This window comes from Scardinius erythrophthalmus (genome assembly GCF_964197995.2).
Source record: "Scardinius erythrophthalmus genome assembly, chromosome: 21".
Taxonomy (NCBI): domain Eukaryota; kingdom Metazoa; phylum Chordata; class Actinopteri; order Cypriniformes; family Leuciscidae; genus Scardinius; species Scardinius erythrophthalmus.
The window spans coordinates 12,030,110-12,058,047 of record NC_138241.1 but is presented as its reverse complement, the minus strand read 5'-3'; the positions used below and the strand labels follow the sequence as shown (position 1 = coordinate 12,058,047).

Below are 27,938 nucleotides of genomic sequence, written 5' to 3'. Positions count from 1 at the left end.
AACTGCAATGGAGTTCAGAATGTCTCTAAATGCCAATCCCAATGTGTCTTTTTCATTATCTACATGTATATTAAAATCACCATCAATTAGGACTTTATCTGCAACCAGTACTAACTCTGATAGAAAATCTGCAAATTCTTTGATAAATTCAAAAAATAGGAAATAGATGCATTTTTTACTAAGACTTTGGGACCACACAGTAGCTACAGTATATACTGTAGATTAAATGTATTTATTAGATATAGACATAAATATAGGCCTACACAACCCACATGTACATTCTTGTTGTTTGATTGAATTATTCAGGACCTCAACAACAGGGTTAATCTAGCTATTGTGTGTGAGTGTTGTAAACAACAGTTTTATTGTGTGACACTGATCTCTTTGTTCTGGCTGAATGAGTTATGTGAATGTGAGAGTCATCCCAAAGATTTGTTCATTACATGAGCAGCCACACAGTCAGTCCATGACATAACAGAGATTGCAGAGATAGATTTTTTTTATTAAAATTGAATCAATGTTAATATTACAATGTTGTTTCAATGTCAAATCTTACAAATCTTGTTAAAATTTATACATATTTTCTTTACCTTTTCACAAAAATTCAGCATGAAACGTTGTTTTGAACATACTTCAATGTGAAAACAACAACTGACATTATTTCAACCACATTTCAGCAAGGTCAGTCGCATACCAGCTGGCAACACCCTACTTTCAAAAGAATGGGAAATATTACTAGAAGGAATGTGGGAAAGTCAGACAAAAGAGAGGGCAAAGTTCATGGTGTGTTGCGAAAAAGGAGGTCATAGGCCCAGTCCACTTTGCCCTTAGTCCTGAGCCTTTGACCTTTGTGCCATGTGGGCTCATGCACACCTGGGCCGGGAGTTCCCTGACAAAAAAAGGCAAAATAGCAAAGGTTTGAGACTTTTAGCCCCATTTTACTTAATAACATGCACATTCATCCCATTTATGATAATCAATACACAATTGTAGTGTTATAAATTGATGGCCCTGAGACTAGTTTTGCTGTTGTAAGACTTAATGTAGGGTTGTAGAGCTTGTTATCGAACAGGGATAGAAATGAAGCTCACCGAATGCACACTGTACAGCCGTGGTACTGTAGACCGAAAGCAGGAAGTGACTGCAATGCCCGTGCTCGGCGTTGGATTGTAATGTCCAGGCGCTGGTCCTTCCTTCTAAATCCATTAATGGAAGTCAGGTCAACAAAAGTAAAATTCAAGTTTAATTTAATTAACCAGTTGATGGAATAGTTCACCCCAAAATTGTCATGTGAACTATTTTCATGAATCTTTCATGGAGCTTTTTTGGACCTTATTCATTTAAATCGAAATCCTCTTCCATTATATGCTAAAAAAGCAGCAGGGACAATCTGATAAACTTGCCCTTTTGTGTTCCACAGCCTGAAATATTCCTTTAGATTGGAAGATCAAAAAATCTAATTAGTGTTCTCCAAAAAAAGCACTTCATCAACCTGTGCTTGACTCTATAATCACAGATATAGGTCTATTGATGTGCTTTCAAAAGCATAGCTGAGAAGAAGAGCTTTCACTGCTCAGCGCCTGTGCTACAGTAGCTGTCTGCTATCATTACGTGCCATTTGATTCCACCGGCAGCCTCACTTAATCCAGCTGGCCTGTGCAGTGGTGTGTGTGTGGCGGGTTGAACTGTGCCGGAGGTGTTAATTCTGGCTGCAGTGGAACTCACTTCCCTCTGCCTGCTTGCCCATGAGGTCAACTTCCGTTGGTTTTAAAGGCATCAGGCCGTTGCACCCTTCTTCCAAAGGACAGCCAGCCAGCTCGGCATTCCCCTGGACAAGAGCGGATAGCTGTGCCATACTACACATGTCTGAAGAGGCACTGAGCTATTATTTCATTAGGGGCCTCCTGTCCAGAAAAGCCATATTCAACACCTTCCAAAACAAGCCACTCACATCTCAATAAAGAAAATATCAATATCAAAAAAAGCTTTCTCTGTATTTTCAAATGCCTTAAGGTGAACCTGTGAAAACTACCCAGTAATGAAAGATCTCAAATGTCTCTTCTTGAGTTTCAGAGAAAAGATATCAAACTGTGCTCACTGCTCAGAATTGCCAAGATACCAGAGATATTAATATGACCCCAAAAATTTCTCATCAAATAATCTGAACTATGTGATCCACATTCATTTTATAGCTTTATATGCTTTACAGGTGAGTGAGTCATTGAATCATTAAATCAAGTGTTTGTTCAAAAACGCACATTTATCCACAAACAAAAGAGATATGGGCCACTTTATTAGATACACCTTACTAGTAACGGGTTGAACCCCTTTTTGCTTTAAGAACTGCTTTCATTCTTTATAGCATAGACTAAACAAGGTGCTGGAAATTATTTTGGTCAAATTGACATAATAGCATCACGCTGCAGATTTGTCGGCTGCACATCCATGATGTGAATCTCCCGTTCCACCACATCCCAAAGGTGCTCTATCTATTGAATTGAGATCTGGAGAATGAAGAGGCCATTTGATTATAGTACTAAGGGGCCCAAAGTGTGCCAAGAAAATATACTTCACACCATTACATCAGCACAGCCTGAACCATTGATACAAGGCAGGATGGATCCATGCTTTCATGTTGTTTATGCCAAATTCTGATCCTAACATCTGAATGTTGCAACAGGAATCGAGACTCATGAGACCAGGCAACATTTTTCCAATCTTCTATTGTCCAATTTTGGTGAACCTGTGTGAATTATAGCCTGTTCTTACCCGTACGAATGATAAGTATACTTCAAGTTCATTTTATTAAGTATACTTTATGTTGTAAAGTTTAAGTATACTAATATCAATGTACTAGAAGTTCTAGTACACTGATATTAATAGAAGTAAACTTGTAAGTGTAGCCTACTTCTTCAATACTACTTGGTACTAAACTGGCCAACTTTTTAGCATGTACAGTAAAACCCAGTGTGTTCTTCTGCTGCTGTAGCACATCTGCTTCAAGGTTTGATGAGTTGTGCTGTTCTGCGTACCTCTGTTGTAACGAGTGGTTGTGTGAGTTACTGTTGCCACTCTATCAGCTCGAACCAGTCTGGAAATTCTCCTCTGACCTCTGGCATCAACAAGGCATTTTCACCCACAGATCTGACGCTCACTGGGTATTTCCTCTTTTTTGGACCATCCTCTGTAAACCCTAGAGATGGTTGTGCGTAAAAATATCAGCAGTTTCTAAAATACTCTGAAAATGGCATGGTTGTTGGTGCCAGATGGGGTGGTCAAAGTTACTTGCTCAGTTTGAACTGCAGCAGATCGTCTTGACCATGCCTAAATGTATTGAGTTGCTGCCATTTGTTTAGCTGATTAGATATTTGCATTAAAGAGCAATTGAACAGGTGTACCTAATAAGTGGCTGGTGCGTCGGGTCAGAAGTCACTCTTCCACCAGAACTCGACTCGCGTACGGCTGTTGCCAGAAGCCAGTGATTAAAGTTTAAAAAGTTATAAATATGGATATTTTTCTTTACAAAAACGCATAGCTTCGCTTCAGAAGGCCTTTATTAACCCTCTGGAGCCGAATGGATTACTTTTATAATGGATGGATGCGCTTTTTGGAGCTTCAAAATCACAGGCTCTATTCACTCCCATTATAAAGCTTGGAAGAGCCAGGATTTTTTTTTTTATATTCCTCCGATTGTGTTTGGCTGAAAAAAGAAAGTCATATACACCTAGGATGGCTTGAAGGTGAGTAAATTATGGGATCATTTTAATTTTTGGGTGAACTAACCAAAAGTGTTAGTGTTAAGTGTCACCAATTACTCATTAATAACTAATTCTCTCTAACTATTGCATAAAAGAAATATCACACTTTATACAAGTGGAAATTGGAACCAGGCTGGCCCATTTGTCCTCATGGTTCCACCCACACAACATGTTGGATATTTACAATTTGAGATTGGTGTTCTTCCGAGCAGATTCAATGACTCTTAACACAGATAACACCACAGGAAAATCTGATAAGATAATCTGTAGATCCATCAAGATAGTCGGGACTTTATCTGGGATTGTCGGAAGGGGAGTATTGGGACCAAAATCGTCCTGATTATCTTGTAGTGTGTGGGTGCCTTTACCGTTCTTAGAGTCGTTCAGCCAGACGGTGAAAAAGCAGCTTTTGTTGTGTTCTGAACAACTTTAAAGTCTGGTAGTGTGTTATCCTCAGTCATTTAGCGTATGATGCCCAGTGTTTCTCTATAACCATTTAAGTTGACAAGTATGATGCCATAGTTTTCTAAAATCTGTTCAGTCTTTTTTTGTATTCCAGCCTTAAACTATGGAAGTTCAGCCTCTGAGTAATATAATTTGCCTGTTTGCTGTTGATCTGTCATCTTAAGAATAAGCTTGAGGTTTCTTTGCTACTTAACCTTTGACAAAACACTTGTCTGACATGAAACGACACCCTTCTACAACCACACAAAGCCCTAATGTTCACCCTAATGAGACCCAGAGGATGATTTAGCATCCTCACTTTTCCGTCAACACTAGACAGCTGCCAGCACAGCTCGAATAACCAGCCAACACTGCCACTGAAGCCACGGTGCATGAGGTGCAACACTGACGCGCATCAGTGAAACTCTCTCACAGGAATCTACATGATTTACAAACTATTCTGGGGGAAAACAGGCAAAGCATTTAATATACAAATAATAGGTTAGACTATATTATTCACAATGAAACTGGACACTTACCGGAAGAAAGCTGACCCTTTGTACAGCTGATCGGAACATCACGTGTCTGCAATAAGAGACGAGTGTCATGAGAGAAGACAATAAAATGGTTCAAACAGGGTGGAGGAGAGAAAAGAGTCAACAAACACAGGTGAAACACTACAGGCCTCAACAATAAGGATTCTTCTATTTGTTCAATCAGGTTGGTGCTTCAGATTTGTACTTGCTCTAGGCTACTAATACTTTCATTGGCCCCCACTACAAAAATATTGCATTTTGTTTTTCATTTGTGTTAGAAAGAATAATTCACAATCGTGTAACAAACTTTTCACAAACTTTCGCTCAGGTGTTTTGGCTGGATATGTTGATGTTCAATTGATTAATTGTACACAACAATTGAAATAATACTGTACTAACTAAAATGATTATAACGCAACTAAAACAATTATAACTAAATAATTAAAGGGGTCGTCATGACATTGATTTATGTTGATATTTGAATTTAACATGTTTCATGAGATTCACTTATAATGTTAATAATGGTTTTGCTAAAAAACAAAAACAAAAAAAAAACATTTTATATGTACTGTGTGTACAGTCATGGCCAAAAGTGTTGGCACCCGTGAAGTATTTCTCACACAAAAGTATTGCAATTACACATGTTTTGCTATAAACATGTTTATTTCCTTTGTGTGTATTGGGACAACACACAAAAAAACAGAGGAAAAAAAGCTAATTTTACATATTTTCACACAAAACTCCAAAAATGGGCCGGACAAAATTATTGGCACCCTTAACTTAATATTTGGTTGCACACCCTTTGGAAAAAATAACTGAAATCAATCGCTTCCTATAACCGTCAATAAGCTTCTTACACCTCTCACCCCGAATTTTTGACCTCTCTTCTTTTGCAAACTGCTCCAGGTCTTTCATATTGGAAGGGCGCCTTTTCCCAACAGCAGTTTTAAGATCTCTCCACAGGTATTCGATGGGATTTAGAACTTGGCTCATTGCTGGCCACTTCAGAACTCTCCAGCACTTTGTTGCCATCCATTTCTGGGTGCTTTTTGAAGTATGTTTGGGGGTCATTGTCCTGCTGGAAGACCCATGATCTCGGACGCAAACCCAGCTTTCTGACACTGGGCCCTACATTGTGACCCAAAATCCTTTGGTAATCCTCAGATTTCATGATGCCTTGCACACAGTCAAGGCACCCAGTGCCAGAGGCAGCAAAACAACCCCAAAACATCTTTGAACCTCCACCATATTTGACTGTAGGTACTGTGTTCTTTTCTCTGGCTTCTATCCGTTTTCAATAAACAGTACTGTAGAATGATGAATGCTTTACCAAAAAGCTCTATCTTGGTCTCATCCATCCACAAGACGTTTTCCCGGAAGGATTTTGGCTTACTCACGTACATTTTGGCAAACTGTAGTCTTGCTTTTTTTATGTCTCTGTGTCAGCAGTGGGGTCCTCCTGGGTCTCCTGCCATAGCGTTTCATTTCATTCAAATATCGACGTATAGTTCACGCTGACACTAATGCACCCTGAGCCTGCAGGACAGCTTGAATTTCTTTGGAACTTGTTTGGGGCTGCTTATCCACCATCCGGACTATCCTGCGTTGCAACCTTTCATACATTTTTTCTTCCGTCCACGTCCAGGGAGACTAGCTACAGTGCCATGGGTTGCAGACTTCTTGATCATGTTGCGCACTGTGGACAAAGGAACATCTAGATCTCTGGAGATGGACTTGTAATCTTGTTGATATTTTTCCACAATTTTGGTTCTCAAGTCCTCAGACAGTTCTCTTCTCCTCTTTCTGTTCTCCATGCTTAGTGTGGCACAGACAGAAACACAATGCAAAGTCAACTTCTCTCCTTTTTATCTGCTTTCAGGTGTGATTTTTATATTGCCCACACCTGTTACTTGCCCCAGGTGAGTTTAAAGGAGCATCACATGCTTGAAACAAAATTATTTATCCACAATTTTGAAAGAGTGCCAATAATTGTGTCCGGCCCATTTTTGGAGTTTTGTGTGATATTACCTTACCTTTAATTTTTTACTTTCCTCGTTTTTTTTTTTTTTTTTTTTTTTAATACACACAAAGGAAATAAACATGTGTATAGCAAAACATGTAATTTCAATACTTTTCTGTGAGAAATACTTCAGAGGTGCCAACACTTTTGGTCATGACTGTATGTATATGTATATGCCATTTGGCCACTGATTGGGTAAGATCATTGCAAACATGAATTGGGGCTCAGGTCAGGAAGCAGACAGACTGGCTATACCGACCGTCTGCTATCTGTCTCTCAGATAAATCCCATGACATGAGACTCTTTCACCTAGATATCATCTGTGACTGTGATATAGAGACCGTGTCTGTTCCCCGAATTAGGAAATACAAAAAACTCCCGAACCCATTTAAGGGTTAAAATTTTATTGATGTTCAACAAATAAAAAACAGATATAATACAGATGAACAAATGATAAAGCTCGGGTTGCTGGATATTCAATCCCTTACTTCAAAAGCACTTATTGTTAATGATATGATTATAGACTATAACCTAGATGTGCTTTTCATATACATGTAGATAATGAAAAAGAGTTATCTTGGAGGTATAACTTGGAGTTAGACAACACGACGTGTCAGGACCTACTCATTGTCATAATACTCTAGATTTTATATTATCACATGGAATCAATGTTGATGCCATTGAAATTCTACAGCAGAGCGATGACATCTCAGATCATTATCTTGTCTCATGTATACTCCATCTAGCCAAAGCTACAAAGCCGACTCCGTGTTACAAGATTGCTTTATTAATAATATTCCTGATCAGTTTCATCTGCTCACCATCCCAGATAGCTTAGAAGCACTCGATATTGCGACAGAAACTTTTGACTCTCTCTTTTCCAGCACTTTAGACACAGTTGCTCCTTTGCGCTTAAAGAAGATTAAAGGAAATAGTCCAACGCCGTGGTACAACGAGCACACTCAGGCCCTTAAGAGAGCAGCCAGAAAAAATGGAGCGCAACTGGAAGAAAACAAAACTAGAATTTTGTTGTACGATTGCATACAGAGAGGCCTTAAAAGCTCCTAGATCTGCTTATTTTTCAACCCTATTAGAAGAAAATAAACAAAACCCAAGGTATTTATTTGAAACAGTGGCTAAACTAACGAAAACTAAAGCTTCAAGCCCAGATGTTTCCAAGCAGCACAGCAGTAATGACTTTATGAATTTTTTTACTTACAAAATTGATGATATCAGGGAGAAAATTATGACTATGCAACCATCTACTACAGTATCACATCAGGAAGTGCATTGTAGTCTCCATGAGGAAAAATTCGATTCATTCATTGCTATAGGAGAGGAAGAATTTTCTAAACTCGTTAAATCATCTAAATCTACAACATGTATGTTAGACCCTATACCAACTAAGCTACTGAAAGAGATGCTTCTAGTGGTCATAGATCCTCTTCTTAATATCATTAATTCGTCTTTGTCATTAGGATACATACCAAAAACTTTTAAGCTGGCTATGATTAAACCGCTTGTTAAAAAAACGCAACTTGATCCTTCAGAATTAGTCAATTACAGGCCGATCTCGAATCTACCTTTTCTGTCAAAGATACTAGAAAAGGCGGTTTCCTCACAACTATGTTCCTTTTTAGAAAGAAATGATATCTGCAAGGATTTTCAGTCCGGATTTAGACCGTACCATAGTACCGAGACAGAGTCACAAATGATTTGCTCTTATCATCCAATCGTGGTTGTGTCTCTCTATTAGTGTTACTCGATCTTAGTGCTGCATTTGACACTATCGACCACAACATTCTTTTAAATAGACTCAAAAATTATGTTTGCATTAGTGGAATTGCATTAGCATGGTTTAAATCATACTTATCTGACCGTTATCAGTTTATAAGTAAATGAAGAGATGTCTTATAGATCAAAAGTTCAGTATGGCGTACCACAAGGCTCAGTACTAGGACTGTTGCTGTTCACTCTGTATGCTACCCTTGGGAGATATCATTAGGAAGCATGACATTAGTTTTCACTGTTATGCCGATGATATTTTCGCTCTATATTTCTTCACACCCTAACGAAACTTACCAATTCACAAAATTAACGGAATGCATAGCTGATATAAAAAACTGGATGGCTAGCAACTTCCTACTACTTAATTCTGAAAAAACAGAAATTCTAATTATTGGACAAAAAACTTCCTCACATAATAACCTAGAATACTGTCTAACACTTGATGGCTGCTCTGTCGAGTCTTCATCGTCGGTTAGGAACCTGGGTGTGCTCTTTGATACCAATCTTTCATTTGAAAGTCACGTGTCTAGTATCTGTAAAACCGCATTTTTTCATCTAAAAATATATATCTAAATTATGTCATTATGCTCTCAATGAAAAATGCAGAACAATTAGTTCATGCGTTCATGACATCAAGGCTAGATTATTATAATGTTCTTATGGGTGGTTGCCCTGCACGCTTAATAAACAAACTACAGCTGGTCCAAAACGCAGCAGCTCGAGTTTTTACCAGAACCAGGAAGTATGACCATATTAGCCCGGTTCTGTCAACAATGCATTGGCTCCCTATTAAAAATTGTATACATTTTTAAATATTGCTGATCACTTACAAAGTACTAAATGGTTTAGCTCCCCAGTACTTGAGCGAGCTCTTAACGCATTATAGTCCTTCACGTCTATTGCGATCTCAAAATTCCGGCCATTTGGCCATAAAACTGAAGAATATGTATGCTTGAATAAATTTGTCACGAAGACAAGTGTTTATGAAAACTACCTTATGTTAACATTTCAGTTTTTATTTGCGTGTAATTATTATATCTGAAAATAAATAAGAGTTGAATATAATAGTTCTGTTGTTCATTTAACCTCTTATATTTTAGTAATGTACCAAATGAGAGGGTTCCCTGTATAGTTTGCAGCATTATTTGGGAGAGATTTATTTTTTATTTTTCTTAAGAAAATCAAACTATCCGCAGCGGCAGATATCATTCTGAATAATGGGCTATCGGTACCGGCTAAACTTTTACTGGAGGACAATGACCCCTTCTAATTGATGCTTCAATCTCTACATTCATTGTCACAAGTTCAAAAAAACTCATCTATATCAACCATCCAGATAAATTCACATTGATTAGGTTTTAAATCAGCAGAATTTGCAAGAACAGTGTTCAGTTAAGTACAGTGCATCACAGAAAGACAAATGTTAAGTCTGTTTTAAAACACATGTATTTGAGCAACAAGTACCCAGTAAAGGCAAGGGAAAGTCACAAACTCTCTGACACTGACCCTGGTCTTTGGACCATCCTTATTGTTGAGACAGTATTAAAGCATCTGAGAGCTGTTCTGTGAACTGCAGAACAGGTAAAGGAAGAATCTGAGAATGAGATCGTGAGCATCACTGAGCTGCAGTGTGTGACGTTCTCTGACTTGCAGTGTGTGAAAGCGTGCTGAGCATGAGGCCTACTCACTTGCAGGGTGATTTAGGGACAGGCTTCTCCGTAACATCATAATGACCGGGAGAGAGGTTAATATCCTGCGTTAAACACACACACACACACACACACACACACACAAAAACTCATCAAACAATTGTTTTGACATACACATTCATATACTCAAAGGTGAAAGCTTAACTCCAGCCACTGATATCAGATAAATTGTTTGCTTTTGTTTTTAGTATCAGTCACAAAAAAAAAAAAAACTCATCGTGTGGCATGCTACATTAAACTGATTTGTAGGTGTGAACGTGGCACAACCTAATGTAGGGCTAGTTGTAACACATTGGGCTCTATTTTAACGATCTGAAACGCAAGTATCAAGCGCAAAGCGCAAGTAACTTTGTGGGCGGGTCTTGGCGCTGTTGCTATTTTCCCGGCGGGATAAATGACTCTTGCGCCCGACGCAAATCTAAAATGGGTTGGTCTGAAGTAGCTTCATTATTCATAGGTGTGGTTTGGGCGTAACGTGAAATAAACCAATCAGAGCGTCATCTCACATTCCCTTTAAAAGCAGACGCGCTTTTTCCATGGCGGATTGCTATTGTAACGGCGGATTTGCCAGGCGCGTGTCAGGAGCGGTTCACAGCCGAGGAGAGCAACGCTTTCGTCAGGGACGTAAAAGAGAGAAGTTACATTGAAATGGAGAAACACACCCAAATTATCTTTGGTTAAACAGGCGTATGATCATTTGGGTAAATGTGTAAGCTAGATGTATGCTTTTATAATAAACTGTCGGTCTATCTATCTATCTATCTATCTATCTATCTATCTATCTATCTATCTATCTATCTATCTATCTATCTATCTATCTATCTATCTATCTATCTATCTATCTATCTATCTATCTATCTATCTATCTATCTATCTATCTATCTATCTATCTATCTATTGTAATAATGTATGATTTGCAAAAATGAAAACTGCTGCTTCTGTGTAGATGAGAGAATTAAAGTGTATGCGCGTTCTGCACACGCCACATTGATTATGGCCAAGAATGCGCCCTTAAAATAGCATATGAATAACATGCGCAACGCTCCACTGACTTTAAACTATTTTGTTCCTGGTCAGTGGCGCAATTGTTTTCTAAACCTGCAAAATAGCATGAAGGAAGCGCCAGAACACGCCTCCTCTTTGCGCTGAACCGCCCAGGGAGCGCAAGTGTATTTCCTAACTTACCGACGTGCGTCTGTGGAGGGAAAAGCGCGCTTTGCGCGGGTGCAAAATAGGAATGATACATGCGTCGGTGTACAAAGTCAATTGCGCTGGGTGCAAGATAGGGCCCATGATGTTTTATTAACAAAGTTCGGGATGAGCACGTTAAGATAATTAAACCTAATTAAACACATGTGGAGCACATTCAGACAATCAAACCTAATTAGACACGAGTGGACCACACTCTGTTAATCAACCCAATCAATGAGGTAAGAGGTGTATATATATACTGCAAACTTACCTCCGTTCGTTGACAGCATAACACAACATAAAATAACTGACAAGGAATAAGACAGAACATAAATAGACAGAACTAAAGAGGCAAATTAACAAGACACACCTGAACTGAACTAACCAATCAATAAGTAACTATAGAAACAAACAGGCAGGGGCGGAGGAAGACTAAACTGAACTAATAGACAGAACACAGACAAAGACAGAAATCAAAACAGACTGACATTGTAACAACACTGTATTAATTAAACAAAACCGCATAATTGTACTAGACGTGGGAAATTAATGTGGGAAAAAAATCAATTCTCTGAACCCTAAGTGGATTTACACAAACTGAGAAAGTCAAAAAGTGTAAGGTTGTGCCCCGCTCTCCCCTACATCATCAGAATGTTGAACTGACCTCAAGGCACCATGCATTTGTATGCCTATATATCATTGTGATGAACTGACCTTATCCCTGAGGCCTAAAGTGAGGTTGTCAGGTCTGGGGCAGTTTTTGAAAGAGTAAGTTGCCTGGCGCCGCAGAGCCTCATTGGTTGAGTCAGTAAAGTTATACGCCCCGGGCAATAGCAGATCCCCGCCTCGACGCACAGTCCACGTGAGGGTGTTTCGCGCGGGGCCTTTGAAGCTGTACGTTCTCGGCACCGGGTTGAGTCCTGTCTCCTCTATGAAGTCTCGGATGTGGTAACTGCCTGGAATGGGATAGTTCTGATGGTAGAAAGAAGAGACCTCTTTTACGCCTGTTTCACATCTTACATAATTTCTGGCTTACTACACTGAGGATGTCCTTTAGTAACAGCCAAAGTATAAAATGGTTACTGAGTGAAGTCATTGTTTATTACAACACACTTAAACATTGTGAAATCATCCAAATGGCTATTAATCATTATAAAACGGAGCCCAAAGTGTAATAAACTGCTTATATCATCTGGACTAAAAGCATAATGACGAATAGGTTTAAAGTGCATTTTCATAATGCATATTTTTTCATTACAAAAATAGGTTGTAGTTGAAGCTGTGGTTACACATTGCTGCTTATGCAGGCAGTGTGAAAGCACTAACCTGGTAATATGAGCATCAAAATAAATACAAGCTGCTTTTGTGTGCGGTGTGAAACAGGCCTTGTTTTTTAAGACAGAAGCTATTTGTACAGCAAAAGTACACTTCATAGTGTATTTGTCATGACATGCATTTGTTTCAGAACAACTATTTGTGTTACTTTTCCTTCTATGCCTGGATCTTTTGTAAAATATCACCTGCCTTAATAGTGTTTCTCCACCAACCACTTCTGTCAGTGTACATTTCTTCTTTCTGTTTCTGAAAAGAAGAATAAAAGACCACTGATCACCATTTGGGGTTGGTAAGATTCCGTTGTGTTCACCCAAGGCTGGATTTATTTGATCAAAAATAAAGTAAAAAAACAGTAATATTGTAAAATATTATAACAATTTCAAATATATATATTTATATATATATTTTTAATGTAATTTATTGCGGTGATGGCGAAGCTGCATTTTCATCATCATTACTCCAGTCCTCAGTGTCACATGATCCTTCAGAAATCATTCTAATATGCTGATTTGGTGCTCAAGAAACATTTACCAGTATCATCAATGTTAAAAACAGGATCTTTGATAACTAGAAAGATTAAAAAACTGCATTTATTTGGAAAAATCTTTACTTCTTACTGGCCCTCAAACCTTTGAATGTTTGTGTCAGAAATAGGTGCAGAAGTTCCCTGCACTATAAAGAAACTGTTCTTGTGTAATTCTTATGCTCCAGCCTTCCACCACAACAAATGTAAAAACTTACCCCATCTATACATTTTCCTTTGGCCAATGTTTTCTCTCTTCCCGTGGCCATAGTTCTGTCGTTCGTTTTGTTTTCTGTAACAGACACCTCAACAACAAGAGGCGTCGCTTAGATACTAAAACTATTTAACTATTAATCGAGAGTACTGGATACATGAGTTTCTGCTATTTGTTTGCTTTTGTATTTGTTATTTACATTTACTGATTTTGATACATATTGAGAAAAAAAAATGTCTCGAGTTTGTTCATCAAATTCTCTGATCAAAAATATAAATGTACAATGTGAACTCAAGACACTTCTTACATTTTTCTTACAAGCCCAAGTTATCTGAGCTGCTATCCACAATTATTGTTGTTTTAATTTCTGTATTAAATTAAACCATTTAAAGTTCTAAAATAAATTTCCCAAGCTTTAAAAGGGATTGCGACACAATATAAAGTGAGTTTTATTTTTCATATATTAATTTGTTGTATGTAAGAGACATATGGCACATCCATTCGTAAGTGTTTGACACAGATGAATAGCACAGCAGAAGCACTGGGAGTTCATGGCAGAATGTTCTGCTCTGTTTCCAGGTGACCAGGAACACATGCTTCTAACAAGCAACTGAAGGGCCCAGCATTCACTGTTTGTCAGAGCCGTCTCCTGTACCAGTGCACTTCAACACTGACATACCATGAATAACCAAGCCATGCTTCAGTGTACTGCTGTCATTGTAATAAAATTATAATAATCTAATTAAAAAAAATTGTAATTATATGAGTAAAAAACGTGGAGAGGTGCATGAATGATACTTAGCTGTGTATTAACTATAACTAATCTTTGTATAGCATAAACACTCCAAACATGCATCAAAAACCAAATAGTCTTCAATAAACATAGCCAAACTTCTGAACAGAACAGATGTATTCTCACAAGGAAAAGGATGACTTTTACAACAATTGCCATTCAAGATTACTTTAATGAGCTTTTTTTTTTTTTTTTTTTGACAGAGGCCTCGCCCCAATCCAATCCTGTGAACACATAGCACTTTGTCCAGCTGACTCACATCGTATAATGATGTACAAATGAATAATCTGAACTATTACAATAAATAGAGTAAACGACTCGGTTAGGTAAAATAGTAAGCGATTTCGAACTTATAAAAAAACAGCTCTGGGATGCATAATGATAAACAGAAGGGCTTTTAATCAGAGGGCTAAATGATGCTTCGCAAACAAAGAAACTTTTCAATATGGGTAAATAGTCAAATTTTATTGGAAAACAAATATACAACTTGGAATGGACTATCTGAGGCATGACAATGCCATTAAGCGGCTTAAAAAAAAAAGAAAGAAAAAAAGTAAAGAAAGAAAAAAATGATGTGAATAAGTGATTAAAACATTAAAAAGCACTGTAAGATTCAAACAAGTTCTTAGTGTAGAACAGCAGATACAAAAAGAGTTTATGTACGAGTATCTTGTAGATACACCCGTGTCTTTTTTTTTTTTGCAGTAGTGCAATGCTGAGAAATTTCATATATATATATATATATATATATATATATATATATATATATATATATATATATATATATATATATATATATATATATATATGTATGTATATATATATATTATATACTTTGTCCATAGTCCATGCAGAGTTACTCCTCTACATTGTTGCCGTGCCAGCGTCGCTGCCAGAAGACAACCAGCTGGCAGGTCTCCACTCTTGCTACGCATGAGGGGGGCAGACAGACGTGACGTGTACGTTTTTGCACGTCACAGCCCCCTCTTCGTGGCAACAAGCACCTGACCGTGTAACCGCACCGCCACTCCAAAAACACGATGACAGCAAAAGAAAGGGACATGAGGACTGAAGATCCTATGCAGTTTACATGCAGTTCCTTTGGACAGCCGGGAGGAGGAAGGGGAGGGGACTTAACATTTTACAGATAAATTAAACAGAAAAAAGGCAAATTATTTATAGAAGAGAGAGGATCTGTACAAGGCCTTCATTTCGCCGTCATCATCTGTACAAATTCTGTGGAGACATAGAACGGGTTAGTCCGTTTCTGAACGACGACAAGATTTCTTACATCAACTCAAGATGCACCCTGACACCATATCCAAACCAGCCAAGACTGCGGCGAGTGACGTTTTGTTGGTCGCTCGGTTTCTGTGATGTGCTGGAATCTTAGTGATCCAAAAATCCCACTCCACATAACAGTATATTAAACGAACCATGTTCCGATAACAACTTTTCAGTCAACTCACCTTCGTAGTTCACCTGTCCGTCTCCGTCAATGTCTGCTTCTCGGATCATCTCATCAACCTCCTCGTCGGTCAACTTCTCTCCGAGGTTTGTCATGACGTGACGCAATTCAGCCGCGCTGATGTAACCGTTGCCATCCTGAAGCACAAGATATCCAGGTCAGCGACTGCACGTGACTTTGTGCGCCACTATTCTGGAACTAGACGGGCTTTACCTTATCAAAGACACGGAATGCTTCTCTGATCTCCTCCTCGCTGTCTGTGTCCTTCATCTTCCTCGCCATCATGGTTAGGAACTCGGGGAAGTCTATCGTCCCATTTCCTATGCAGAAAGCGAAAGAATTCAGACGAAGCCCAACTTTTACCATTCACTTGGGTTGAGGATGCACGTGGTTGTCCTTACCATCGGCGTCCACTTCATTGATCATGTCTTGCAGCTCGGCCTCTGTCGGGTTCTGTCCGAGCGAGCGCATGACAGTGCCCAGCTCTTTGGTTGTGATGGTGCCATCACCGTCCTTGTCAAAGAGTGAGAAAGCCTCTTTGAATTCTGTGAAGGGTGACAAATAAATGGAATAGGATCTTGTATTAACAGAGTCTCCCAAAGATAAACAAACACAAAAGACACACAGAGGAACCAGTGGGGCCAGTTCCAAAGAAGGGAAGCCCAAATACACTCTACATACTCACTTTCAAAACAAGCTCTTTCCGACATTAACGCAAAAGAAGCTTGAGCTCAGCCGTAGAGCTTTTTTTACCATTGACCCTATTTACTTTAACACGACGTGTTAATGAACAAATAATCGGTGACTTATAATCTTTTATTAAAATGCAATAGCTATGAAGCTACTCTGCTTTTTGGCTGCCGTAATGAATCCTCTCTTTTTCAACCACCGGGCTTCATTCCGAAAAGTGACACCTACTTTTACAGTCCAACCAATTGCTAATTAGCAACATGTCCTGGCGTATACATTTCCTCTCGCTGCAGCCCTCAGAAGTCTGATTATGGAAATAAAACAGGTTGCAAATGAAGTCTCATGTTGGCTTTAAAATTCAGGGCCCGAGACCACAAGAGCACGACAGTTAGGCAGTCTTTAAAAGCAGTTTGTCCTTACTCATAATGAACACTGCAAAGAGTCACTGCAGTGGGAAAAAAAAAAATCTGCAGTCTGTAATTACCAGTTTATTACGCAAGGCACACCGGAAAAACAAGTGACACCCAAACTAGAACAGGCTTGAACAACTACAATGGAAAAAGTCCTAGATATCAAAAAAGAAAAAGAAATGTGACATCTGTTTATGTAAAAACGCCACTGGCTGCTACAAATGCCTGTCCTCACCCTGCTTCTATGCAAACTATCAACTCCGAGGCACCGTTTCTATGGAGATCCAGCACTGTGACCTCACTCTGTTCCTATGGAGACCCACTGAACCATATGGAGATCCAGTGCTGTGACCCCATTGAGCGGATATGGGATCTAGATTTCAGAGCAGTATGGAAACACTGCTGTGACCTCACACAATCTCCAGGGAAACACACTTTGGAGACTATGTCTCCATGGATAAACCACCATGACCTCACCGTCGCTATGGAGACAGACCACAATGACCTAAACGGTATCAGAGCATTTCTGTTTGAGGTTCTTTACTGTAATAGCACAACCACGATCAGAAACATTAGTCAAAAAAAACAGTTGATCCTGAAAGTGTCAGGTTTTCATATTACTTTTCTTCCAAAGTATTCAAAATAGCATTAATCTTGCAGGGTGGTCTTTGCACACGATACCAGAAATATGGATCTCAGATCACCTAAAATGAAACAAATATATAAGTGCACCCCTATAAACACTACATAATTATCCAAAACACCAAGGAAACATATTATAAAGACATCAAGAACATCACGTCCCAATAAAGTAATGCATACAAGTCCATCTTGAGCTAGAATCTGCAATATCAGGTCAGAAATCACTCAAGGCGAACCAGCTGCCAATGAAACTGTAACTTCATGTCAAAGCCACTGATACTGAGCAGGGGACACACCCTTGTTCCTCAGTGCCTGCAGTTACTAACTCTCTCCAACAACAGAGAAGGGTGTGTTCATCGAAAACTACATCTAGCCCCAGGAAATTACTCAGTCACTTAGTTTTAAAGCCTGGCGTTACACGCTTCCCACCACAACAAACCTGTCCTTTAATTTGAGGAATGTATCCCGACCAAGTCTCAGGGCTTGCCATAAAAGGAAATAATATAAATCCACTGGGGGAGGGGGGTAGGGGAAACCACGGGAATCCACACCACTGACCATGTGCCAATAGAACGGAGGTGGGAATGTCTTACCGGCAATCTGTTCTTCTGTCAATTGGTCGGCCTGCAGAGAAAAAGAGAAGACGTACATTGAGAACAATGATGCATATGAAGCACTGATGGAAACAAATCGAATCATTTAGGAACCAACCATTAAACTCATATTGGTCAACCATTAAATTAAATATTGGTGGTGACATGTCTAGGGGTTTAAAACCTAGGCTAAGCATCATAAAGAATCCGATTCACTTCTGTTTAAAGAAACAAATCACCCTAAAATTTCATGTTGGACAGAATGACAGCCTCAGTCTCCATTCACTTTCATTATGGGAGGAAACAGATGGAACTAAAGTAAACGTCGACTGGGACTGACAGTGCCTAACATCTCCCTTTGTGTCTTAAAGAAAGTCAACCAGTTGTATGGGTTTGTAACAACATGAAAGTGAATAAATGACCATTTTCATTTTGGGGTGAACTTTCCCTTTAATGCTAACTGCAGAAGGTGGCGCAGTCCCTTCTCCACCGCTCATCAAAGTCTTTGTACTGCTTTATTCATGGGGAGAACATTGAATTAAAGAACAACAGACGTCCAATGCTTTCCATACGCGTGTCTGATAACGAGCACATATTCAAACATAAGCGTGTGCAAGAGAAATGCGCCATAGTTGCAGCTGACGTGCCCCTTAAACTGTATTGGCTATCAATGAAGCTTTTCCAAGCTGTTACTTTAAATTATTTCATGTTACAGCAAGAATGGAATATTTAACTGATATTCCCCTATGGAATTAAATGAATACGCATATATATGACACAAGAAGAAGACTAACTTACGAGTCATTAAACCATAACACTCCCATCCATTCAATGAAAAATAATATTACGTTGTGTATAACTATTCAATACCAACGAACTGTATACTGACTGTAACGCGCATTATTTTATATATCTAGTCTATAATAATACATTTTGCACCAAATAAACAGTCACGTTAACACATAACAGTTTTTACTCACCATCGCGCTGTTTTAACAGATGTATTTCCACACAGAACAACAGTCCGCAGCTGGCAAATAAACAGGATGCAATCATACAGTGCTTGACGCGCCTTTAATGGTCGCTTATAAACCCCTCCCCCTGCTTGATCTCCATCCGCCAACACACTTCCTTCCCTATCAGAAACGATCGTCAAAAATGTCACAATTGTGATGCGTAAGCGTACTGTAAAGAGTACCGTGGATTTTATACGATAGCGACGTCTTCAAATCGCGAAGATGTATGCTCTGCAGCGAGGGGGGGTTGTTTTGAGTGGAACTAGCTAACCGGCGGAGTCATACATTCTGCTAAAGTGTGATGCGTCAATCGCAGTACTGGACGTTATGGCCAGGAGAGGCGGCTTCTGATTGGTCCATTTGTACCCGCAATGCGTCACTCGCTAAGATCCGAGGAGAGCTGCATTCCCGACTACTAGACTCAATCACTACACATCAGGGTCAGATATTAACCAGGGCTCAAGGCGGGAATGCCAGGGAAAGTGACAAATGAATGCAACTATTTAAAATATTTGGGTAAAAAATGTCCCTGAAGTACATTGTTCATTTGTTTATGTGTTATGTGACATTTGATATGGTCTCTAGGCCTATAAATATTTTTGTATATGTTAAAGTAGCCTACTGGACATAATTGACAGGATGCTATGAAAACTGCTCTTGAAAGTCAATGCCCAAATAGGCTAATGTCCATTATTAAATAATAAATTCATCACAATTAAATTATTAATAAATTACTTACTAAAAATTCTGACACTGCATCATATGATGCACCTTAAGCAAGTGGGATTCATGTAGACAGTGAAGCATTTAAGCATCAAGTGATCTAAGAAGTGTTTTGAGTTTTTTTTTTTTATGATGCCACCAAAGCAATAATAAAAATAATAAAAAAAGTTGGTAAAATTTGAGCAAATTATTCATTACAATCATTATGCAAGAATGTCACCATATATGCAGGATTGGCAGGACCAAATGTTATAAATTATTATAAATAAACCAGCAAAAATAATATAGGTTAACCACTAATATATTGTGGGGTGCATGTCACTCTCAATAGTTGTTACAGCACCATGCAGAAAAATGAACTTAATGGATATGTTTAGACTGAGAATTACGTGTAATATTATGCCTTCAATGCAATCAATGAAATAAAACAAATGGTTGACCCGCTCTCGTTCCGTTAAAAGGATTTGCACATTAGTTATGGAGTGCAATCCACTTAATTTCTTCATCAGATTGATTTGGCAAGGCTGGCCTGCTGCAAGCTTTACAGACTGTCTGCCTCCAATGTCTTATATACGACAAGAAGAATAAAGCATTTAGAAGCCCCCGCAATGATTCAGATCCCATTAATAATGTACATGAATCACCTGAAGTAGAAGACAATTTGGCTTGATTGCAATTAAACGGAACGATGATTTTGACGACATTTCATACACTGTATTAGATCGTCATAACAGGTTGTGCACTGACAGTGACTGTTTGTATGCTTTTGGCGTGTTGTGTGCGTGCAATGGAGTGTAACATCAGCTAAGACTGGCTCGTCTAGCGATATGTCAGATGTGGCATAAGGAGCAGCAGGTTTGTGGGCACACGTGCAGTATGCCAGGCCTGTATGTACTCACTGAATGCATATCTGATGGCCTGCTTCTCTATGCTTGGCTGCCTGGCTCTCTCTCCCACTGGCCACCTGTCTCTGGACCAAACCCAGTGAAGTTGCAGGTGGGAGAGCGTGGAAACTCTGGGGTCAGTTTAAGAATAACACAACAGGCTCCAGTCCTCGCAGCAAAATTTTTGGCCCATGCAATACAAGTCAGTGGGGTCCAGTATTGTTTTGGACACCATTGACTTTCACTAAATAGTCCAAATATTTGTCCTGTGTTGTGAGAGTGATTAAATCATGAGAATTTCAGTTTTGGGTGAACTATCCCTTTAGACTGACCGCAGTGTGTTCCCAGATTGCACAATTAACATGAAATCGTTGATTCGTAAATGGAGGCAAACATTCACGCACAAACAGGAAGCATACCATCCGCACCCAGCCATACAAACACACACACAAGCGCACCATTTAGAGATCCTTATAAGTAACTGCTTCAGTGTCCACTTGGCACTTGCCACCGTCTCTGCTGCCTAATCCTCAACACAGTGGCGTCTATTCATTCAAATCTGCTTTTCTACACTGGGATTGCAACTCATAGAGAAGATTATGCGACAAAGAAAGGAGAAACATCATAAAACGGGCCTTGCTATTCATCACAAGGGGGAGATAAGCTGGATTCAGACTGAGCATGAATGCAAGGTCTTTAAGAAGAAGAAACAAACATGTTTGTGACAATGGCTGCAAGTTAGTGTGTAGAAAGGCTTTCTGTGTACATTTTCTCTTGTTAAATATTAAGATGTAATCATCTTTTCCATTGCTGGCGGATCTTCTAAAAAACAGCAGCTGCCTCCTTAGGTCTCTCAGCAAAACCATGTTTTAGGTCAGACAGAGACATAAATTAGAGTTTATTTAAGTAATGGATGTATATAATCAGTCCTTGAAATCAGCATCTTTATACCAAAGGACTAGATATTCCTGAACAGCATTATTAAACCGGCCCTGCCTTGTGATTTGTCAATACAGCATTTTAACCTTGCTAAAATCCATGATAAGACTTCATATTACCAAGATGGATCACTCATATAACTATGAATGGGAGAAACCATTCATAGTTATTAAACCATTCATGCAACATGGTGGCTATAGAGCCAATTGGTAAAATCATTTCGTTGCTGCATCATCTGTTAGAAATATAAGCTTTTGAACTCTATTTGGCCATAAGAAACAATCCGAGACAATTAAAGTCAATCATTTTTTATATGTTGTTGTACAGAGTCTTGCATTTTACAGTTTTTTTTTAGAGGGGAGTTATCGTATTGCAACGAATGAATAATGAGTTATATTAATTTGTGTAATAATTAACTTGTTCATTTTAAGTAAACTGTTGCCAACGTACCTATTCATTATTATTTTATTTTATTTTTTTGTTAAATTGTGGACACTATTTAACTAAAACAAGGGAACAACTGAGCACAATGTGGCCATGATTGAACTAAAACGATTAAACAAATAATGTGCAGGGCTCCATGGTATTTAAAAAAACAAGAAAACGGCTGCCTGAGTTTGGAGTTCTTGCTCCTTTCCTAGGGAAATTTGTCTTTAATAATTTCGTATGTAGTAGCCTAACAATTTTATAAAAGCAATAAGGCACTCTGTCATGCGTACTGTATGTACAGTTAGTTTCAGTTTTCATGGACTTTTAGTTTGTTTTCATTAATCACGTGTTTATTTGTCTTAGTTTCCTGCCAGTCATCTGTCATGGACAATCATTTAATCATTCATTATCATCTCATTATCACTGTGTATTTAAGTTGCTCTGGTTGATCTTTCAGTTTTCAGGTTGTTGTTTGTGTTGGACACACTGTTACGCCTGATTACCTGCTTAATTATTGAACCTCATTTATATTTTTTCATTCAGTCTTCATCATCGTGACACACTCAAAGTTGTGCTGAATTGTGAATATAGTGAATTTGCTGCAAACAAGACTTTTCTTCTTTATAACAGATGTTATTTTCTTATTTATCAAACAGATTATCGAAAAAGAAGAAAATGTAGGCAGGGACTTGGTCCTATCAATTGGTTGTTAATTGGATGAAGGCTGAATGCCAGCTTGCAGTTAGAAAGGGGCGGGTTTAAGCAAACAAGAGTTAAAGGGGTGTATGTGACTTTGGGGTATGTGATAAGGGGTGTAAGTAAGGCTCGAGGTCCTGATTTTACTCCGAACCATCCCTTTAAGTTATTAAAAAAAAAAATCAGGTCAACAAAATGTTTAAAAAAATAAACATGCATGGATTATTTACTTTAAGATTATTAGAAAATACATTGTGAATTTTCGTTTCACGCTGACTTTAATAGGGCTATAAAAATATAGTCATGACTGAAAGAGCTGCAGGCACCCTGTCGCTGCGCAACAACACCCTTATCAGTGACTCTATTCATTACTGTCTGAAGATAAAATAATGATAAATAAAAATCTAAAAATATCTGTCAAAGTTATGCTTTTGAGAGCAATATTGTCATGAAGGAGCCAATTGTGGGTGTTAAGAATTCCAATCTCGTGCTATTTCAAGTTAATGTAGTGAGCAGTGAGCATGTTTGAACGTAAACCTGCGTGACGTGTTTGCCCTACAATCGTTTTGGGTAGTGCATGAGTGATGGTACCATACGTGGGCAGGAGTGTGAAGGCAAGGCGTTTATGTATATACTTCTCTAAATGTGTTGTTCTCCTGAAATGACTCACTCTTCCCAGTTTTTCAAGCATATTTTTTCACCCAGCGCTCAAATCTTCAAGCATGTAAAACCGTGGCACTTTAATGAAAGGAGGCTTTATCTGCCTTAGAACATTCCAGATCTTTCCAGATCCAGAGCTCAAAAGACAACCCTCATACCTTAAGCATTAATAGGCAAGTCAAGGCAAGTCTATACAGGGCAAGGCATTCAAAAGACATTGCAGAACTCATCTTTACAGGAAATATTCTCCTCTTAAGGGCAAATGCTGAGAACTGTAAGGTGCACTCGGTTCTGTTCACTGCTGGAGTCTTCAACAAAGGGCTGTGGGTGTGGATACTGAGGCCAGAGCAGGTGTCTGGGTGTAGATGTCTGCTCGTGTAACTGGAGGTTGCGTCGTCTTTAATTTATGAAGCCTGTCCATGCTGGAGGGGATAGAGTTGGTTTTCAGGGCCGTATGAGAATGTTTAGCTTTTACAGGAACATACAGTGTTCTGATGGGATAACATGGCACTCTTGTACCTGTTTGTACCATGGTATCAAATTATACCATTATATATTCCTGTAACATTTTAGTCCAAAGATGATGAAGATAGACAATGGGGTTCAAAATAGAAGCATATTTTAGCTATTAAACAAAGTAACTCAGTTAATCCAATCCAAGTAAACTCAACGAGACACAAACAATGTGCAGAAAGAAATCAAGAACTTAAATACACAATGATAATGAACTCAAGGACTAACAGGTGTGATCGTGAAAGGAATATCCATGGCAACTAATGACTTGGGGGAACAAAGGAACACAGGAAACAGGTAAACTAGAGAAACAAACTAAAGTCCATGAAAATGAACATTAACATATAGGTAGAACATGGCAACTCCAAGAATACCTTGGTTCAATGTCTCAAAAATATGGAGCCAAATATGGATGACATTGCAGGCGACAAGTTTAGGTACATGTTGCACTAAGCTGTTAGCTTGTTTGGTTAAATCATGGCCATGACTTGCAATAACTAAATTAAAACGAGGGAACAAATTAAGTGGCAACTTATTTAGCTCATTTGAAGCCACGTTTTAGTTAAAGTTTCCCATTATGCTTTTTTGAATATTACATTTCATGTATTGTGTAATTTAGCTGTTTGTGAATGTAAAAGGACTGCAAAGTTTCGAAGATTAAAGTGCACAAAAAATAATAATAATTCCAGTTCAACGTGACAATGTAACACATTTGCATAATGCCACCGTAATGACACAACGTCTATTTTGACCCACCCTCAAACACATTAGAGGCCTGGAAGAGTTTCATGGAAAGGAGGGATTTGGAGATTTTGAACGAACCGTTTTCAGACTCTTTGAGAAATGAGGTGATGCTGCAATGTATATTATGAGAAAATTAAAGTGTTTTTTGACCACAAGTAAACCTGTTGTAGGTGACCTCCAAAACTAAATTAGGAACCTTTAAAATAGCGTAATGGGGCAATTTAAATCATGGCCAAGACTTACAGTAACCATATTAAAATGAGACCTAAAATAAAGAAACAAATTACTACAATGTGGTCATGTTGTAACTTAAACGAAGGAAATAATTACTACAAAATGGCCACGATTTACCTAAAATTAGGAACGAAATACTACAATGTTGCCACATTGTAACTAAAAGCGGTTGTGGGAATTAATTCTTAATTTGTGGCCTTGATATCTACAAAACTCTTTACAAAAACACATACTTTTTGTCATTGATATGCCTGCTCACAATTCAAGAGTTGTGAGAGTGTTTTATTGCCATTAAACTCTAGTGCGTCAAATAAGAATGTGGGTCGTTTAAAACAGCATAAGTACTTTCACCCTTGAGTTTGGTAAAGATTTACAGCCAGATGTTGTTGGATTCATGCAGTTTCTTAACTGCACTGTTACACTTAGATTGAAAAGCTGTACTCAGCATTACTCGGAGCCCAACTCTGGATTAAATTGTTGGCAAAAAGCAAGTCGAGGGCTTGCAGAAATGACGTAAAGGGGAGATAAGGCCAGAGCATGAAAGAGCTTAGTTCACATCCTAAACTTTATAGTTTTATGACTGGGAGATAAACGCTTGCAAAGTGCAGAGTCCAAAGCCAGGACCTTAAGGGCAGCTGATAGCTCTTTTCTTTAAGAGTTTACTGCTTCTGTATGGCAAATGCTCCAGATTCAGAAAGGCGTCGCTCCCAGGTGATAGAATGTCATGCTATTAACATGTCACTTAAAAAAAAAAAAAGAGAGAGAGAATGGGTGTCACCAAGACAAAATATTCTGTCTTACTGAATGGAAAAAAGGGTTGTGTATAGAAGCCAGTTGTTTAGGTAACCTGAAAAGCTGGAACACAGAATGACAGTCTTCCGCCCCGGTTACACCTCTTATGTTATGCAATACAATGATAAATTTGCATGTAAAAGCCTCTCTCCTCTCAGAAAAGTTAGAAGCTCATGTTCTCTTTTGGGTCTCAGAGACTCCAAGGCTGTTTTGATGGCTCAAATATCATACTTGAGTTTGAAGTATTAGGTTGAAACTTCAAGGCTTTACCTAATCTTGATAACACACGTCAAAAAACCTCCATGAAAACATTGAGCCCTATTTTAACAATTTTAACGATCTTAGCGCATGGTCTAAAGCGCAGGACGCAAGTGCACTTAGGGCGTGTCCGAATCTACTTTTGCTAGTTTAACGACAGGAAAAATGGTCGGCGCGCTTAACGCATGGTCTAAAAGGATTGTCCCTATTCTCTTAATGAGTAATGGGTGTGTTTTGGGTGTAATGTGAAATAAACCAAGCAGAGTCACATCTCCCATTCCCTTTAAAAGCCAGTTGCGCTCGCGCCATGGCGGATTCGCTATTTACATGGCGGAATTTGCAAGCGGAAAGACTGAACACTTCTCTAGCGAGGAAACGGATCGGCTCGTGCGCGAGGTTAAAGCGCAAGCAGACCATCTACGGGTCAAGCCGGATTCCACCATATCTTTATGTACACTCTATTAATCTTTTACATTGTAATCCTTTTATTTTTTATATTTGACATGTTTGTGTGCTGCTGTGCGTCCCTGTGTGTGTAATAAGCAGAGTGTACGCGTGTTGTGCACCCGCATATAGGCTCATATTACTAATGTGCCCTTAAAATAACCAAAAATAAAATAAAATACTGCGCCATTGACTTCAGAACAGGTTTTTGTTGGTCAATGGCGCAGTCTATTCCAGTTGCCTCAAAATAGCAACGCGCCAACAAATGCGCCTGAACACACCTCGTTTTCAGACCAGCACACCCATGGGCGCAAATGCATTTGCTATTTAAACAACGTGGCGTAGGACGTGAAAGTTGGACTGAAACTAGCAAAAACACTTGCGTCGCGCCTGGCACCGCATTGCGCCAGATGTATGATAGGGCCCATTATATTACTTTTGCTTGGCGTCTTAAAGACTAAATCTAAAAGATGAATAAATGCAAATATTTGAATTTAAATTAACTAATTATACTGAAAACATTTTTGAAAAGTGCATGTCTGCTAGTGCTTTATGATACAACTGATGGGTTAAACTGTTAATAGTGTCTGACTACTCTATTCAGAAGACCGAATTAATAGAATCTGGAGGTAAAATAAAATGAATCTCAAAATATATTTTTTACATGCTAATATTGTATTTATATATAAAGTCAGTCACAACAATACAGAAGCCCTGAGAGTCCACAACAGAACATGAGGGTTACATATTTAAGTTTAGTTTGCTGATGCTTTGCATTAAAACCTATGATTAAAACCCATACTCCATTTCTAAAGCCAGAATGAGGGTGTTACCTAAAGAAATAAGCTACAGAGTAAAAAAAAAAAACAGGATTTGCAAGGCTAATAGAGGAAAATGAAAGTCAAGAGAAGGTAGTAGGTGAGGGGCTGATCTGCTGATGGGGAGAAAGACAATTGAAAGGTTTATGACAACAATTACTGTAGAAGAGGATGGGAAGGGCGAGCGATAAGGACGGTTGAGAGAGGAGGTGGGGTATAAAGGGAGGGAGAAAGGAAAGTGCACATGCGGCTGCTGCCCTGCTCTTGACCCCCTCTCCCTGTGTGGGCCTTCATCTGCAGTGCAGGGCTGCAAACAACTCTGATGATCTCATCTTGCAGGGCCAACTACACACACACACACACACACACACACACACACTGCATAGGGAGAAGTGCAGGTGTCTGCCTGGTGCCTCTTGTGATTGACTGTCTGCCCTAAAAGGACAGAAACGCACTGCTGCCACCCAGGGGTGAAATGTACATACTACACTTTCACAACACTAATACATCATCACTTATTCAGTAACACATGCTAATTTACAGTGGGGACAAAAAATTCTGAGACCATGTTAAAAATTCATACACACACATATTTACTAGTAATATAATTAGTAATAAAAAATAGTAATATAATTAGTATTGAATTAGGAATGAATGAAAAATAGAAGTATTCA

General features: G+C 38.7%; 2 protein-coding genes across 2 annotated transcripts; both read right to left on the bottom strand.

Moving 5' to 3' along the window:
- Positions 1-481: 481 nt before the first annotated feature.
- stpg4 (sperm-tail PG-rich repeat containing 4) lies at positions 482-13,839 on the bottom strand. The gene is made up of 6 exons (XM_081350767.1): positions 12,971-13,839; positions 12,161-12,418; positions 10,235-10,299; positions 4,742-4,787; positions 1,092-1,196; positions 482-889 (listed from the first exon to the last, which is right to left on the bottom strand). Exons 1-6 carry the CDS (start codon positions 13,010-13,012, stop codon positions 779-781), a joined length of 627 nt encoding a protein of 208 aa, XP_081206893.1. The 5' UTR covers positions 13,013-13,839; the 3' UTR covers positions 482-778.
- A 916-nt stretch (positions 13,840-14,755) lies between these two features.
- calm2a (calmodulin 2a (phosphorylase kinase, delta)) lies at positions 14,756-19,211 on the bottom strand. Its single transcript, XM_081351867.1, has 6 exons — positions 19,095-19,211; positions 18,115-18,145; positions 16,181-16,324; positions 15,993-16,099; positions 15,781-15,916; positions 14,756-15,547 (listed from the first exon to the last, which is right to left on the bottom strand). The coding sequence occupies exons 1-6, from the start codon at positions 19,095-19,097 to the stop codon at positions 15,519-15,521; spliced, it is 450 nt and encodes a 149-aa protein (XP_081207993.1). The 5' UTR covers positions 19,098-19,211; the 3' UTR covers positions 14,756-15,518.
- Positions 19,212-27,938: the final 8,727 nt, after the last annotated feature.

Excerpts from the sequence above, each read along its gene's own strand:
- calm2a (XM_081351867.1), bottom strand. Across the intron at positions 15,917-15,992 it reads CATTCCGTGTCTTTGATAAG|GATGGCAACGGTTACATCAG; the intron begins GTAAAGCCCGTC and ends CTTGTGCTTCAG. Across the intron at positions 15,548-15,780 it reads CGGACAGGTGAACTACGAAG|AATTTGTACAGATGATGACG; the intron begins GTGAGTTGACTG and ends ATGTCTCCACAG.
- stpg4 (XM_081350767.1), bottom strand. The coding sequence starts at position 13,012 with ATGTACACTGACAGAAGTGGTTGGTGGAGAAACACTATTAAG. Across the intron at positions 1,197-4,741 it reads AAAGGGTCAGCTTTCTTCCG|AAGGAAGGACCAGCGCCTGG; the intron begins GTAAGTGTCCAG and ends TAATGGATTTAG. Across the intron at positions 890-1,091 it reads GGCTGTACAGTGTGCATTCG|GGAACTCCCGGCCCAGGTGT; the intron begins GTGAGCTTCATT and ends TTTTTTTGTCAG.